The sequence below is a fragment of the Felis catus genome, chromosome A2 (genome assembly GCF_018350175.1).
Source record: "Felis catus isolate Fca126 chromosome A2, F.catus_Fca126_mat1.0, whole genome shotgun sequence".
NCBI classification, from domain to species: domain Eukaryota; kingdom Metazoa; phylum Chordata; class Mammalia; order Carnivora; family Felidae; genus Felis; species Felis catus.
The window spans coordinates 154,917,518-154,935,595 of NC_058369.1; the positions used below are offsets into that span (position 1 = coordinate 154,917,518).

The 18,078-nt window shown below is 43.8% G+C and overlaps 1 protein-coding gene across 11 annotated transcripts in view; it reads right to left on the bottom strand.

The window, feature by feature from the left end:
* SLC37A3 (solute carrier family 37 member 3) overlaps nucleotides 1-18,078 on the bottom strand; it is a 154,488-nt gene that overhangs the window by 120,600 nt on the left and 15,810 nt on the right. For all 11 annotated transcript variants that reach the window (XM_023250630.2, XM_023250629.2, XM_023250625.2 and 8 more), the window contains 8 exons: nucleotides 17,090-17,182; nucleotides 14,068-14,151; nucleotides 11,848-11,993; nucleotides 7,939-8,035; nucleotides 5,482-5,566; nucleotides 4,561-4,739; nucleotides 1,951-2,092; nucleotides 5-106 (listed from right to left, as the gene is read on the bottom strand). In XM_023250630.2, the coding sequence (XP_023106398.1) occupies nucleotides 5-106; nucleotides 1,951-2,092; nucleotides 4,561-4,739; nucleotides 5,482-5,566; nucleotides 7,939-8,035; nucleotides 11,848-11,993; nucleotides 14,068-14,151; nucleotides 17,090-17,182 (928 nt within the window). The remainder of the gene's footprint in view (nucleotides 1-4; nucleotides 107-1,950; nucleotides 2,093-4,560; nucleotides 4,740-5,481; nucleotides 5,567-7,938; nucleotides 8,036-11,847; nucleotides 11,994-14,067; nucleotides 14,152-17,089; nucleotides 17,183-18,078) is intronic.

Below are 18,078 nucleotides of genomic sequence, written 5' to 3' on the forward strand. Positions count from 1 at the left end.
TCACGGCTATATCCAACGAGGGACCCAACTGCCAGAAGCAGACTCAGAGCTAAAACCGGGGCTCTCTTCTGTAATACGTCAGAGACGAAACCTTGCAAAGTTCCACCTGTAAAGCACAAGGAGCCCATCACAATCAAAATCGTTTATCATTTAGCTCAGTTACCTGAAACTCATTCACCGTGTACCCTCTACCTGCTATAGGATCCTGAGACTGGTCCACCCAAAAAGAGGGCTGACTCTCCTAAAAAGCTTCCACCAGAGCTTCCTTTTAGGAAGAATGCCTGACTGTCAATTGCCATGATGGATGACAGGGACAGGACACCATGAATCAGACAGCAAAATAAGGAAAAATCATCAAAACCACCCACTGTCTCTTGCTGTTCTCCCTTTTCAAACCAGCTGTGACGGCTTTTCCTAATTCTTCTGCTTTTTATTTTAAAAGATACGGGGGTGCCTGGGTGGCTCAGTCAGTTAAGCGTCCGACTTCGGCTCAGGTCATGATCTCTCAGTTTGTAACTTTCAGCCCCACGTCGGGCTCTGTGCTAACACCTGGGAGCCTGGAGCCTGCTTTGGATTCTGTGTGTGTGTGTGTGTGTGTGTGTGTGTGTGTGTGTGTGTGTGTGTCTGCCCCTCCCCCACTTGCGTTCTGTCTCTCTCTGTCTCTCAAGAATAAATAAACATTAAAAAAAATTGTTTTAAGATGATTCATTAGGGGCTCCTGGATGGCTCAGACAGAACCTGATTGGGATTCTCTCTCTCTGTCTCTCCCTCTTTCTCTTGTGCATAGGCCCGCCCTCTGCCCCTCCCCCTGACTCACGCACGTGTGCTCTCGCTCTCTCTCCCAAAATAAATAAGCATTAAACAAACAAACAAAAAAAGATGATTCATTGAAGACCATGCCTCACAGGCTATTAGTAGCAGCCAATAAATGTTCACTAAAATTAAATGCAGTGATTATGGTCTGGTGATAATGCACAGGCCAGGATCTTTAAAAAGAGGTGATGTGAATCCTTCAAACAACAAGGTCACCTTTAGATACAGCCCCATTTCGAGTTCTAGGGACTATGGGACATCTGGTACATCCTCATCAGACAGCAGGATCCAGAGGTATGAGCAGGTCTAAAGGTGACAGCCTCACCTTTGGCTCTGTATCTAAGGCTAAGGGCAGACAAGTTCAAGTACAATAACAGGGTGTCGCCTGAGGATGCACCGCTCTCACGTGCTCAGGACAGTTTAGCCTTACCACAATTCTAAATCCAAACAGCACAGAAAAGATGTTAAGGTTTTGCCACAGCAACAGCAGTAACACCCACTACCGCAGTCCGTACCGCTGTCTTGTTTTAAAGTTTCTCCCGTACTTGTTTGTACTTCCAGCTATAGCAAAAAGTTACCATTAAAATCTGCTGTGTACAATGAAACAGCTGCAAAATGCGCATAGGAATTAACCCCGCTATTATTCCTACCTCTATGGTCTGACAAAATCTACACACTAAGCTAGTATCTCCCCTTCTTTGGTGTGGGTGGTGGGAAAGGTGGTGGGAAATAGATCAAATGAACACATTCACATTCTAACTCGGCTCCCTGGCATGTGATTAGCTTTAGAGCTCAGATGTCACTTACAAGTGTACGAAAGGGTTACACTTAAAGAGATCACGGAGGGAAACATCGCTGTGCTTCCCAACACAAAAGAACTGATCCATAAACAAAGAACGGAGAAACAAGAGCCCTATAAATCACAGGGCTGCCGGGGGCTGGCTCTTCTTTTCTACGGATTCTTTTTTTTTTTTTTTTTTTTTTTTTTTAAGAGTTTGTGTGTTTACTGATTGGACACTTTAGGAAAAATGGCTGTGGACTAAGTAATAAAACTTTAAAGGATGTCAGATTTCATAACCCAGTAAAATATTACTAGTGACTAATTCCCCTTACAGAAAAAGATGCACCTGGCCTTACCTATAATTCCTCCAACATCGTACCAAATGGACAGCTTGTCAGCTTCAGCCTCCTTCCATCCAAAGTTGTTACTCAGATAAAAGGGCAACCAGAAGAAGAAGGAGTAATTTACCAACTTCAAGCAGGCATAGGCCAGTGAATACTACAAGAAAAACACGCGACTATCAGTGAGAACAAACAGCACAGCAGGACCACAATTTTTAACATAATTAAGAAAGCAAAACCAGACACAGGAGTTTGGGATGAACCCACCTGATTCTAGAATTAAACATTTCTATAGATTCCCTGACTTTGCCTAGTCTCCCTCTTCTCTTTATCCCCATTAGCTTCCAGAAAAGCACATGCAGCAGGCCTTTAGAATAAGAACACATAGGACTATTTCTTGACTGTCCCCAATTTCTTCTCCTTCCAGTTCTCTGGTAGAAGCAAACCAGTGTTTTGAACCTAAAAGGCAGGGCATTTACTCGTGTTTCTTTATTTAGACAAAGATAAAAGGTATTCATCCGACTATCATTAACCAAAAGCAAAGAAATCCAGTAAGCATCTCGGCTTTTCTTCCAAGCAGCCAGACCTTTCTGGTTCGTCTACTTCCTGCAAAGTTAACATTATGAACAGTGGAGGGCCATAGGACTACACTCCAGTTTCAAGGTCTAAAAAAAGCATCAATGTTAAAACTATTTTCATATTATGGTGTCCAAAGGCTTTATATTCCAGTGGAAAAGAAAAAGTATCTTTGGTGAGTCAGCAATGAAGGAACACGATGGCCATGGGCCTCGTGACTCTACTTGGAGGAATAAAAGATGGCAGCGGGGCTAAGACTCCTATATTCAACACATTATTACCAGGAAATCCTGACATTTAGCATCAAAGGAAAAAGGGGGAGGAGCAGAGAGACCGGACTTCAAAGGGTGTCTGGCTAGTATATTCTTTTCCCTGGAGCTGCCAGTTATTCCCTAGGTATCACTTGTTTTAAAACAGCTTCCCTGGCAGGGCAACAGCCACCCCCTAGAGAGCTAAATCCCAATCATGAGGGCGTTTTGTCCAGACAGCCTGCTGCAGAGACAAAGGAATTAAGTTAACTAGATTTCCTCTGCATCCCTGCCTGTGTCAGGGAACAATCGCTTGTGAAATACAAAGGAATAGAAAAAAAAAAAAACCACTTACAGCAACAGATTTTTAAGTCCTGTCCCAGAAATTAAACTATTACCAGCAAAGTATTTTAATAACTAGTTAAAAATTACTAATCACTAGCATGAGAACAGGCCTAAAGGAACTTGCATTTCTCTTGTATAATATATCATCTTTTGGTGACAGAATTGTGGAAACTCACACTTACATTTTAACTTATAGTTCACTGTTTGCAAATATCGGTCCCCTCGGCTTGGAGGCAGAGGTCAGAGGGAACAAGTATGTATGAGAAAGGACAACCTGCAGGCTCTGAATCTAGCTGAGGGGTTACATTGTAAAGCACCATTAGACAATAAAATAAACAAAACCGGGTGCTTGTTCACAATACAATAACCCAATGTTCTAGGCCCCGGGGAAGGCTGGTTTACTTTCCACTCCAGAGGGAAGGGGAACAGGGACACAGGATGGGCTGAGGGACTTATCCCAGGCCTCACACAGAGTTAGTGGGTAAGCCGGACACATAACCTAGGCCTCTTAACTTCCACTCCCGTGCTAGAGGGCCCGAAACATCAAGACAGAAAAACTGCAGCAGAAGGGATTTAGTTCAGACGTTAGACGGTTCTCCTGACCGTAAAGGTTTTGGAAACACTGGAATGCATTACCAAGAAGTACTGTGGAGTAATGTGCTCTGGACCTTTTAATAAAAGGGCAAACGATTTTGTTCCCGGAATGATAAGAATATAGGCAAAGAAGGCAGACTGAAATGGACCATTCAAAACCCCCTCTTGGTCTACATATAATTCTACAATACTTCAACAAATCAGAAAGAATGTATTTAAAAACACCAATTTCGGGCACCTGAGTGGCCCAGTTGGTTAAGCTTCCGACTCTTGAGTTCGGCTTAGGTCATGATCTCACAGTTTGTGAGACTGAGCCCCATGTCAGGCTCTGCCTGCTTGGGTTTCTCTCTCTCCCTCTCTCTCTCTCTCTGCTCCTCCCCTGTGCATGCGTGCATGTGCTCCCCCTCTCTCCTGCTCTCATTCAAAATAAATAAACATTAATAAACAAAAACCAAAAAAAACATTAATTCTGCCTTCTTACTTGAATGCTAGGTCAGGGTCAGCACACTGGAGCTCACGGGCCAAACCTGTCCACACCCATTTGTTCCATACCATCCAGGGTTTCTTGCTTCCTGGACGTGAGTAGTTGTGGTAGAGCCTGTACAATCCCCCCTCCAAAGTTAAAAACATTTACTATCTGGCTCTTCGCAGAAAATGTACACCAACCCCTGCATTAGACTGCGGATAAAATTTCAAGTCTAGAAACAAGCTGAGGGTCACTATCCAATATTCCTCTGAACATACACTCCTACAATAAGGTATCAAAAAGAAGCTAAACACTTAAAGATGCTTTATCCTAGGGAGGGTTCACATTCAGGCCATAATATCTCACTGGTGGTAAGGAGATCTGAGGGGCCCTTACCGGTATAACTCCAGGAAGACAACAGGCCTGATAAAAGCTGATTGCCTTGACTTGGGTAATAGTGCTGCCTTCTTGAATGGAATAATTAGGTTCGTATTCATCTTCGTTTTCGGCATCATTAATTAATGGCCTGTGTGAGTCTTCTTCAAAATTTTCTTCTGCCTCAATACCTGGGATACCTGCAACAGTAACAGCCACCATTTATAGAATGCCTTCTAGACGCCCGGCACTGGGCCGAGGGTTCTGCGTGTATCATTGCTCGTGAGGTTGGTATTATTTTCATTTCCACATTACAGAAGAAGCGACTAAGGTTCAGAGGCCAAGGTCAGCTGAGGTCAGCTAAGATCACACAGCTAATAAGCCACAAAGCCAGGACTCTGATTCTACTTTACCTGGCTTCAGAGCAATGCTTTTTCAACTACTTCACACTCTCTCTCTCTTACATTAAAAAAATAAAATAAAATAAAGTGTTCACTACACACGAGTAAACTGACATGTCTCTTCAAGAACACTCAAAAGACGGACTTGTACATTTATTTGCTTCTGTGGTTTTGCTCGTACATATTCTGTATGTAACCACAGATGAGTATCACACTAGATTACTTTTACGAAGGACAAGAAATGTCTGAAGAAGTGAAATGAGAAACATCCCATGATAGTTTCCAGTCAGTATTCTCGATTACAAAGCTCATTTGCCAATGAAGAGTTTTCCCTGAATCCGGGAAGGTGAGCCTCGCTCCCCCCCAACGTCCGCAGCTGTGCTGGGAGAGCCACCCACGGGGTCTACTGGACACACAGAGCAACGCCACTCCTCTAAGTCACTGAAAGGGGCTCACAGTTCTCCTAGAGAACAAGAACCTGGCCGTGCAGGCCTCACCATAACCGTAAGATGTTCTGAACAGAAAGGCCGCTTCTCCTCACCAATTTCTTCTGGTGACACCAGGAGTCCAAAGAAGATGATGATCCCACCAGCAAACTGCACCGCCGCGGTCACCAGAAAGGCATACTGGAGAAGAGAGGAGAGAGGTGCTTCCTTACCCATCTGGGGGATTCGTTCAAGCACATTCATTAGAAGCACCCATGGGGAAGGTGGGGAGCTGGGCAGGAAGAACAGGGAGACTGGCAAGGAAATGGCCCGTGCCAGGCACAGAGCTGTTTCGCGTGTTTTCCCAGGCATCTTCCCCACGAGGCTCAAAGAGCACAATTAAAGTCCCAGGGACACTGAGTGGTACTACAATTGTGAAATCAGGACTGGCTCCCAAATCCTCATTCTTTGCACCACACAGCCTCCCAAGGAGACAGTATCTGCCCCCGCAAACATTCTATCCGGTTGAGGGGATTAAACAATACACCAAACAATAACACGAGGCATCAAGCAGCCGAATAGATGAGAAGGCCCAGTCGTAATAAGAAACACATAGAGAAGGAAACAGCTAATGATGCCGATATAGCAAGACAATGTCTTAAGGAAGAGCTAAAACAGGCAGCTGACGGTCTTTCCCAGCACGACTGAAGCAAAGAGGGCTGGGAACTGGATAGAAAGTCTCCTACATGGTCAAAGCAGATGGCTTGTGCTGAGGGACAGTAGGGAATAAAACTGATAGGAAAAGCTGAGATCAAGATGAAAGAACCTCAAAAGCCAGGCTGCAGAGCTGAATTCTGTTTAATAGAGAATGGAACCTGATGTGGATAGACAGCCTAAATTTCTGGAAAAGACGGTGACACGTTAGCGTTTCCAGAAGTCAAACCTGGGAGCAGCACACAGGGTGAACCAAAATTCCCATCTGAAGCAATGAGTATAATCCAGATGCAAATCTAAGAAGCCTAGAATAAAGGTGACTGGGAGTGCACGAAGGACCTCCCATTGACCCTAACTAGACAAAAATTCTTCTGAGACCAAACCTTTGGTGAACTATTCAAAGATTTATTTATTTTTTAGGGGCACCTGAGTGGCTCAGTCGGTTAAGCGTCTGACTTCAGCTCAGGTCATGATCTCGCGGTCTGTGAGTTCGAGCCCCGTGTCGGGCTCTGTGCTGACAGCTCAGAGCCTGGAGCCTGCTTCAGATTCTGTGTCTCCCTCTCTCTCTGCCCCTCCACCACTCACACTCTGTCTCTCTCCAAAATAAACAAACATTTTTTAAAACTTAAAGATTTATCTACTTTTTAAAAGATTAACTTACTTACATTATTTAGGTTTTAAAATACATATACTTTCACATGATCCAAGCAACAAAAAGTAGATTGTATAGTAAAAACTCTCCTTCCCACCTCTTCTCCCATCCACTTAATCCTCATTTTCCCAACATATGACCATTGTTATTTGATTTCTACTTCCCAGAGACTGTTTTAGAAACACAAGCGAATATAAATATATACTCTAACTTTTCCGCCATTCTACAAAAATGGCTTCACTCAATACATGCTGTTCTGCACCCTCGCTTTCTTCATTTAACATACCATTGAGAACTTTCCCTATCAGGACGGAGAAAGCTTCCAAATTCTAATTTATGGCCTTCAGCCTTCCGTTGAAGAGGATGTCACAGTTTATTTCCCTACTGGTTCACATTTGTTATCAATTTTTGTTATTACAAACAATGTTGAAATAACCGTATAGAAATATTACCTTGTATATGTGGAAGTATATTCACCTGTGGGATTACTTACTGGAGGTGGAACAGCTCAGTTAGAGCAGCTGTAATTTTGATGGACAGTCTCATAGTGACTCCGGGGGGGAGGGGGGGGGGTCAATGCTTGTTTACATTCTCATAAACACAAGATGCTATCAAACTTAGGGATTCTTACCAATATAACAAGTAAACAGCATAGTTCCTTTCTTTTTTAGTGTAGTTTTAATTTGCATTTCTCTACCAACTAACACCTACGCTCCATAAAGGCAGAGATTTTTCTCTTTTCTGGCCAGTGCTCTACTCCCTACTGCCTAGGAGCACTTAGACTGTGATACATATTTATTGAATGAATAAGTTACAAATAAAGTGGCATATTTTGTCATATATTTCGAAACCATTTCTATTTCTTTTTCATGAACTACACATTCAAATCCTTTACCCTCCTTTCTATTTGTTGTTGATCTTTTTATTATCAATTTGCAGATACTCTTTACATAGGAGGGAGATTAGTTCTTTATCTGTAACATGAGTTGCAAAGACTTTTCTCCCAATTGATTATATTGTCTTTAGACTTGGGCATTTTTCCCATGAATAATCTCTATGTTTGGATTTATCAAAAGTTTGTCTACTTTTAAGACAAGCCTTGCCCCACCCAAACATAGCTCTACATGGTTTAAATAGCCATAGTACTATTTCCTAAAAAACAAAATATATTTATATACTCAAGAAAAAGCTAGAAAGAAATACCTACCTCATAACCATATTGCAGAACAGAAGAAGCTAGGCATGCTCCCAAAATATTGCCCACTGATGCACAGGCACTCCAGAGACCAAACACGACTCCTCGTCTACGAGAACAGTAGAAAACAGAAGACAATACAATCGGAAGGAATTCTGACGCAGTTCCCATACAAAATGGCCAAAACGGTGGAAGTCCACATTACAAAGAACCAACATTCTATCTTAAGATGTTTTTAAAGTACACCCAAATGACAAAACATCATGTTCCTTAAGGCTATTATTAAACTAAAGCTCATTTCGGGGTGCATCCCAAGATACTGTTAAGAGATTTTTGAAAGTAAGCCACAGATTGGGAGGAAATATTTGCCTATCACTGATCTAATAAAAGACTTCATCTGAAATACAAAGAACTCTCAAAACTCAATAATACAAAACAATCCAGGGGCGTCGGGCTGGCTCAGTCAGTGGAGCATGCAATTCTTGATCTCAAGGTTGTAAGTTGAGTTGGGTGTAGAAATTACTTTAAAAAAAATTTTAAATCCTAAGGGGGAAAAAATCTAATACAACATTAAAGAGTATGAATCTACAGTTATCTCAAATAAAAAGTTTAAAAAAAAGAAGCTTCGTGCACACAAAAATATGATGCAAGGAAGCACATAAAAAGATATTGGACACCATCAGATATTAGGGAAATGCAAATGAAAACCAGTGATGTACCACTGCATACCTACTAGAATAGCTGAAAACAAAAAAGGCCACATATACCAAGTGCTGGCAAGAACACACAGAAACTAGAACCCTTACACTCTGCTGGCAGGAATGTAAAATGGTAAAACCACTTTGGAAGAGACTGCCAGTTTCTTAAAAAGGTAAACACACACCTACCACATGACACAGACATTCTACTTTGAGGTATTTATCCAAGGAAAAGGAAAGCATATGTTCTTTTAAGGATTTATACACAAATGTTCACAGGGGCTTTGTCTGTAATAACCAAAAACTGAAAACAACCCAAACGTTCAACAACAGCTGAAAAGATAAACAAATGGTGATACAATAGGTTACTACTTGGCTAAAAAAAGGAATGAACTATCGACACACACGATATGAATGAACCTCAGAATAATTACATTGAATGAAAGCAATCAAGAAACTATATACTGTATGATTCTATTTATATAAAATTTTAGAAAATGCAAAGTAATCTAAAGTGACAGAAAGCAGATCAACAGTTGCCTGGAGACAGCAATGGGAGGGAGGGAGAAGGTAGCAGGAGTGGTGGAGGAGAGGACTTTAACAAAACGGCAAGAGGAAACTCTTGGGGGTGATGGATATGTCCATTTTCTTAACTGTGGTGGTGGTTTTAAGGACGTATGCATGCCAACGCTCATCAAATGGTACATCTTAAATCTGTGCAGCTTATTATATACCTTAATAAAGCCATTAAAAAAAAATAGGTAAACCAAGAATCTCGTGGAAGGGAACCTAGCTACCACAACGGTCCAGGAAAGGGGTGCCTGGGTGGCTCAGTTGGTTAAGCAGCTGACTTCAGCTCAGATCACGCATGCGAGTTCGAATCTTGCATCAGAGTCTCTGCTTTAGCACAGAGCCCACTTCAGATCCTCTGTCCATCCCCACTCCCCTCTCTGCTTCTCCTTCTACCCCCGCACCCGACTCCTACGTGCATGTGTGTGTGTGTGTGTGTGCACATGCGTGTTCTCTCTCTCTCTCTCTCTCTCTCTCTCTCAAAAATAAACAAACATTTAAAAAATAATAAAACAGGCTCCTGGGTGGCTCAGTCGGTTGGGCATCCAACTTCAGCTCGGGTCATGATCTCATGGTTTGTGGGTTCGAGCCCGTGCCGGGCTCTGTACTGACAGCTCAGAGCCTGGAGCCTGCTTCAGATTCTGTGTCTCCCTCTCTCTCTGCCCCTCCCCAACTCATGCTCTATCTGTCTCTGTCTCTCAAAAATAAATAAATTTTAAAAAATTAAGGGGCACCTGGGTGGCTCAGCCGGTTAAGCATCCAACTTCGGCTCAGGTCATGATCTCGCAGTCTGTGAGTTCAAGCCCCGTGTCGGGCTCTGTGCTGACAGGTCAGAGCCTGGAGCCTGTTTCAGATTCTGTGTCTCCCTCTCTCCCTGACCCTCCCCTGTTCATGCTCTGTCTCTCTCTGTCTCAAAAATAAATAAACGTTAAAAAAAAAAAGTTGAAAAATTAAAAATTAATTAATTAATTAAAATAAAAAATCATAAAACATACAAAATCTATCAAGAGGGTCCTGGAGGAAAGAGGTCAGCCTCTGAACAACACTGGCTAACCAAAGACATGATTTTAGAAGAAACCAGTTGAAAAAGAACTGCTTTAAACTGTCATAGTTTTAATGGTACTTTGTGGTTTATTGCTGTGTTTTAGAGGAAACCTCACTGGGCCTTAAGTAGCACATCATCAATTTCACTTACTAGTATTACTTGTTTAAAAACAAATTGTCCAATGTTCAAAAATGAACAATAATGGCTCAAGTTTTTTTTCTTTGTGATTGATCCATGGAAATAATGGAATGGTCAACCTGTCCAGGCACTGCTTTCAAACACCCAGTGTCATCCAACTTATAAAAGCTCAGGTAAGGAGTGCCTGGGTAGCTCAGTCAGTTAAGTGTTCAGACTCTTGATTTTGGCTCAGGTCATGATCTCAAGGTTCATGAGACGAAGTCCACAGCAGGCTCTGTGCTAACAGCATAGAGCCTACTTGGGATTCTCTCTCTGCCCCTCCCACACACTTTCTCTCTCTGTCTCTCTCGCTCTCTCTCAAAATAAATAAATAAACATTTTGGAGGGCGCCTGGATGGCTCAGTCAGTTAAGCGTCTGACTCTTGGTTTCAGCTCAAGTCATGATTTCATGGCTTCGTGCGTTCAAGCCCCACATCAGGCTCTGTGCAGGCAATGCAGAGCCTGCTTGGGATTCTCTCTCTCCCTTTGTCTCTGCCCCTCTCCCACTTGTGCTGTCTGTCTCTCTCAAAATAAATAAATTAAAAAAAAAAATTTTTTTTTTAAATGAATAAAAATTAAAAAAAATAAAAGCTCAAGTAAGAATGATCTCAAAATGATATGTGTCAAAGTGATTATCTTTGGGGCACCCGGGTGGCTCAGTTAAGCATCTGACTCTTGATTTTGGCTCGGGTCTTGATCTCGTAATTCGTGAGATCGAGTCTCCACATCAGCTGCTGGCAGCACAGAGCCTGCTTAGGATTCTCTCCCTCTATCAGCCCCTCTACCCTCCTCTCTCTTTCAAAATAAAAAAATAAACTAAAAAAAAAAAATATTATCTTGGGGCACCTGAGTGGCTCAGTCGGTTGAGCATCTGACCTCAGCTCAGGTCATGATCTCATGGTTCGTGGGTCCGAGCCCCGTGTCAGGCTCTGTGCTGACAGCTCAGAGCCTGAGCCTGCTTCGGATTCTGTGTCTCCCTCTCTCTCTCTGCCCCTCCCCTGCTTGCACTTTGTCGGTTTCTCTCAAAAATAAACATTTAAAAAAAAAAAAAAAAGAAAATGTGCTGGGGGATGGGGGGTAGACTGGATGGCTCAGTTGGTTGAGCATCTGACTCTCATTTCAGCTCAGGTCATGATCCCAGGGTCGTGGGATTGAGCCCCACGTAGAAATCTCCCCACCCCCACTCTCTCAAAAATAAATAAACATTATTTATTTAAGAATAAAAAAGAACGTGTCTCACGGGGCTAGGCCACCCCTCAAGTCCACACCATTTCCGACACGCTCCAATGTGAAACCTCTCAACTATTCTTTCTAAGATAGAGGGAAGGCACGGGAAGGATCAAAAAGATCAAGTTGACTGATGACAGGTGTGAATAATCTGATATTAAAACCACTTAAAAAGAGAAATTAAAGACAAGGGGAGTGGCATACCCCGCTTTCCCAAACCAGTTGCCCATAACCGCAACCACACAGGGCCAACCGGTAGACTGCAGCAGGCCATTCCCAATCCACAGACAGCAGTAGAGGCCCTTGTTGTAGAAATGCAGCCATTCTGTGACAGGGCCAAAGACGAACACCTACGAGGAAGGGAAGAAAAAGGGACACGTGACATCCACACGGACACCTAGAGGACACCTAACTGCCTACCATGCTTATGTTTCTGCGTGAAGAGACACATGCAAGGGTCCCGGGCCTAAGAGACACGCGGCTGACTCTCCAGAGGCTCCTGCTCAGAGCAGCACCGAGCGAGTAAGACAAACACGCCAAACTGCCGCCACTGACGAAAGACGTCAAACAACACAAAGCTCCCTGACGACCACCCCCCGGCTCAACGTGGATCTTCTGCTCTAAAAAGTTCAATCCTCATTGTTCGACCCCATCATATAGCTCTCGTTTTCTCGTCCTCAGGCCCATGTGTGTGGAGGACAACTGTAAGGACCGAGTTTGTGGATATAAGGTCAGTCAGCGCAGGGCCACGCACACTGTGGGGCCCAGGACACACAAGCTATCATTATTACTGCAGCTGTCGAGAGAACCGGTGGAAGCTGTGATCGGCTCGGTAATTCGTAAGCGTTCGCCAAGCAGCTGCTTTTTGTAGGCATTTTGCTCAAGTGAACATTTTGTCTGCAGTTGAAATTTCTTTGGGGAATATTCTGCATGGGTTAAAAAATGGAATGCACCATACTACATGTTTCCATTCTGGAATAAGCAAAAGTATAAGGAGAGAAAAACGGTCAGTGGTTGCTGACCAGAGGCTGGGGGAGGAGGGAAGAATGGTAGTGACACAACTGGACTCGTTTGTTGAAACTTGGAACCACACACCAAGAAGGGTGAGTTCATGCACATACTTCAATTTTTCAAATAATGTAAACAAACAAAACAAAACGTACACAGGTTTTAAAATAAGATGTATACGTGGGTAGGCGAGCAGGCTACGAATGAATGAAGTGTTTCAATCTCTCAAGTGGCAGATCTCGGAAAATAATCATAAAATAGGGTCTAACTGAAATCCATGCTTTCATTCAACCAATAAGAATTCCTCACTAGGAGCTGGGAAACAAACAAACAAAAAAGATGCATCAAATGTGGATCTTGACCTCTAGAGCACTAAATTAGCTAGGCGTTGTTCCCCAGCCCTCGCACATAGAAACTCGCAAGAGCCTCCTTATCAGCCCTGTGGGGAGGTCTTCAATGAGGCTGAAGCAAGAGCAATGGCAGCTGGGAGATGGCGGAAGAGGAAGTGACACCCAGGTAGTCCAGGTCTCGGGAAATCTGTGACCTCAACCATCATGCTGCATACCCCCAGGGAAAGCAAGACTGATACAGAAATCAGCAGCCCAAGCAGCAGACAACGTAAGTGCTACGGCGGGGGAGCCCGGAAGAGGAAGCGATCCCTTTGAAGAACGAAGGAGGTCAGGAGAGTAAGGCATTATGAAAGAACTGCCATTTAGCCAGTCACTTGCAGGAGACCCTGAGTTAGACTATGGAGAGCTAACTGAACAGGGAGCCATTGGAGGCAGGAAGAAGAGCGAGAGCAAAGAGAGTGAGGCAGAAAGACACAGGCTGTGTTAGGACCACGGGAAACAGTATGGCCAGATCCAAGTGGTGAAGTGTAGTGGTCAACACAACTACCAATGCGGCTCAGGACCACGTTCTTGAGAGCACTGAATGCCGTGCTATTTATGCTTGGCTTTGGTGGTGAACGAATCAGGGAAGGGGCATGATCCAAATCTCACATTAAAAAGATTCCCCTAAGTGATAGGGCGCCTGGGTGGCTCAGTCAGTTAAGCATCTGACTTCAGCTCAGGTCATGATCTTGCAGTTTGTGAGTTCGAGCCCCACGTCGGGCTCTGTGCTGACAGCTCGGAGCCTGGAACCTGCTTTGGATTCTGTGTCTCCCCCCTCTCTCTGCCCCTCCCATCCTCATGCTCTGTCTCTCAATAATAAATAAATGTTAAAAAAAAATAAAAATAAAAAATAAAAAGATTCCCTCAAGTTGAAAAGGCACACAAGGTACTAAAAAAATGGAAGATTAATTCTATTCTCCTGTTCTACATATAGAAATAGAGAGAGTACTTGGATTCCAAAATACCTGATCAAGATGATAACATTGATGATGACGATAATAACACTAACACCTTTTCAACTTACCACTAGTGCAGAAGAACACATGCCAAACGACAGAACCCATCGCAAATTAAGCCGATCTCCAACAATTCCACTGATGAAAAGGCCCTAAAAATAAAGTATGTTTATTTTACAGCTCTGAGTAATGACACAACATGAAAAACAGGAAGATACAATGCGATGCAGGTGAGGGAAACAAAACACTGACATGACTCAAAATTAAACTTCGTTCATAAGCCCAGACTAGCTGTCTCCGTCAGTTTCACACACGTTTCGTGAAATAACAGTGGGTTTCTGCACATTACACTGTAAATAAACTCACATACCCAAATACCACAATCCAGTGTAAACTCTGGTTCTATCACAAGTGGATCCCCATCACTGCCTAAAAAGGAGACTGGAAAACCAAAAACAAAACAAAGCAAAAATACTAATGAAACAAGCACACAAATATATTTCATTTTCTAGAACAGATTAACTCGTAAGGATCAGCGATGTGCATTCCCACAGGGGCTCCACTTAGCCATTTGCATTCTGAAATCAAGATGTGTCACAACGCGTCCTGCACAACAGAAGCTTCTGGGGCACAAGCACTGCCTGTTTAATCTGACCCTTGGGCTTCATGACTTCACGAGGCAGGGAGTATAGGGGCACAAAGCCAATAATTAGTTGAAGATAAGTACAAACGTTCTGCCTCCTGCTCTCCTCCCACTGAGCGGCAAGAATCAAAATCCAGTGGTCACGGCCGCAAGGCAGACTAAGGAGCCAAGGGCAATACACTGGGTTTCTTCCATTAATATGTAAAAGGAATAAATGTCTTGACTGAAAACGTAAATCCAGGTATAGGTGTTTGTGACACACTGACTGTATCTATACTAGAGAAAAGAGATGGTATGTCTCATCATCGACCTGTCACTACTTCAAAAGAAACACCTGTAAGCTTCAGATTCTATGTTCTATAGCTGCCACTCACACGTCTTATGCTACAGACAGTAAAGGGGGTGAAGAAAATCTCTCAATGTTTCAGATGGGGGAACCAATTTATTCTGTGCTATTCCAAATGCCTACATGATGCCTGAAGTGCCAGGACATGCGGCTCCATATAAAGAAGCATGATCACTGACTGCTCGTGGCCCCTTTCTCTCCTAAACCTACTGAATCCTAGTGACAGGTATGATCGCAACTCTAGAGAAGAGGAAACTAAAGATCAAAAAAGGGTTAAATTCCATTTGGAAACCAAATATGACACAGCCAGTTGACTGTGGTAGAGGTGGTCTTTGCACTGGACGATGCTGCTTCTTAACATACACCGTAAAGGCTCAGTGACAAGCACTCCAGGGAGTGCTCCACCCACAGGGGGTGCTCCACCTAAAGCTGAATGACCATGTTATTGGGATTTCCTACTCAAAATGCCCAGGGTGAAGAGTTAGGCTAATTGATCCACGATCTGCTCCAACTGTTCTACTACTACAGGCTTCCTCTTTGAAGAAAAGATATTCCAATAATTGCCCAAAGAAACACTCAGAGATTACTCTGGAACTTTCACTTGGTGTTTCACATCACCTGGATATTCGTAATCAAAGGCTTTTTTATAACTGGACACATCTGCAAGAGAGGAAATCAGACCCTGGGAGAAAAGCGCGGACGGCTCACAGTATGCTCCCCGCGGCCTGAGCTCAGCCGCCACCACACAGCTCCCGCAACCAGAGATCCCAGCTGCCCGATCCAAGACGACTACCTTGGACAGAGAATTAGCGCCTGCCATGCTGGTATGGCTCCCAGGACACCACCATCTCTCGGTTCTCCCCCTTTACTGCTGCACCTCTGCCCCACGTGCCCATTCTTCACATCCCCTGCCTCGAGATAACAGAAGCCCCATGGCTCAGTTGTCGCACCTCTTCTTCATCCTCACCTGCTCCTTGGATGATTCCATTCAGTCTCCTAACTGAAAATTATCTAGATGCCAAAGACTCTGAAATCTGTACCGCTAGGCTGAGCCTCTACCTTGAACTCGAGACTCACATAATCAAATGTCTACTCTTCATCCTTTGGGCAATAATAGGTATGTCACATGTAACCTGTCTAAAAGAGACTGCCCCCAAAGCCTACCCCTCCCACCGTCCTCCACTCTGCTATGATACTTCTACCCTAGAGTTGTTCTCGACACCTCTCTTTCTCTTATATTCCACACGCAACAGGAAAAAGAATTATTGGTTCTACCTTCAGAACACAGGTAAAATCTACCTCTTCCCACCTCTGTTACCCCACCATGGATCTGAGACATCATCATCCTTCACCTCAAAACCGGAAGAGCCTAACCTGTCTCCTTGTTTCTGCCTTTGCCCTTGGTTCAGTCACCCAGGGCAGCAAGTGCACCTGTACAAACACGGGGCAGATCCCAGCACTCATCTGCGCAAAACCTTCCATGGCTCCCATCTCACTCAACGTTAAAGTCAAAGCCCCAACAAAGGGACCAAAGCCCTAAAGGTCTGAGCCCCATACCTTCTCTGGCCTCACTTCCTGTCTCTCTGTTCTAATCACCCAGACCTCACCCACATCAGGTCTTGGCTCAAATACAGCCTCCCACCCGAGGTCTTCCCCAGCCGTCCTACCTAAATTACAACTCCCACCCGGGGCTATGTATCCCCCTTTCCCTGCTTCATTCTTCTCCACAGCACCTATCACCTTCACCCATCCTCTTTATTTGCTTATGTACAGCGCCGTGTTACTGTTGGTCCTCCTTAGCTCCCACCCAAGAATGTAAGCTTTATAAAGCCAGGGATTTTTCCTGTGTTGCTCACTGATGAACTCCCACAGACTAGAAGAGTATCCGGCACATGACAGGTTCTCAGTAAATATTTGTCAGATGGATACAAATGAATGAATGGCTGGGTAGATGGATGGGAAGGACACAAAATATAAACTTCAGCAAAACTGAACTCTCCTGGGTCAGGAAACTCTAGAATCCCTTAAACACTTGACAAGTGTGCAGTCATTTCCATATACATCTTTCCTCAACCTAAAACCCTCAAATTCTAAAACTTACCACAGCATAAGAGAAGAGGAAAATGGTGTCCAGCGTTCCAAGGAAAAGAGTGGCCTCCTCTGCGCTGGGGAACAAATGGTTGCTGCTCCAGATCTACAACAACACAAGAGCCAGGTCAGTCCCCACTGGTACCTGTCAGTCCTTCTCTCTCTCAAAGCACCTGCACCTACGGCCTCTGCCCGCCCTCACAGAGCCCTGGGGAGGTTGCACAGAGGAAATCAGCACTCTGTAGATAAGGAAACACACACGAGAGGGTTTGCAAGGTCAAAGCTATTTGCACAATACGAAAACGTGAGCTGCTTTTTTTCTTCTTTTGCACTGACGGCGCGTATGCAGCGGTGGGTAAAACTCCTCGTGGCTCAGCATGAGTCAAGGCCGTTACGCCAGACCCTACTATTAATCGTATATTCTTTATGGCCACGCTCACAGTTAAAAAAACAAAAAAAACAAAAACAGGCCGATTTCACTTAAGAATGTCCTTGGTACATGCTAGATGCTCAAATATTTGGCGAGAAGCAAAAAGTATTAAATTTACTAAATCTGGCCCTCAAGTCCGCTTATCTCTAATATTCTGTGTGCCAGTGCTCGGCACATCCAGGCACCATGGCTGTTCCGAGGAAGAGCACATGTGCAGCGAGCCACAATACGGTTTTTTTACTTGGAAGAATGACTGACAGAGGAGCCACAGTTATTCAGATTTGGGTATTTGGCAGATATGTCCTCAAAAAAGAACGAAATGATCCTGTCACTTCAAAATCCATTCAAAGTACAAGACAGACAAATGGATCTTAATATAAGCGTACAAAAAGCTAATCGATACAGTTTCAGATTCCACATGGCAACTAACCTTTAAGAAATTGCCACTTGTCAAATTCTGGTGTACTATCAAAGACACATGCCCACAATCAGCTGAAAAAGCTCTTAAAGTACTTCTCCCCTTTCCACTGTGTATCTGTGGAAGGCCAAATTCTCTTCAAACAGTTCAAAGG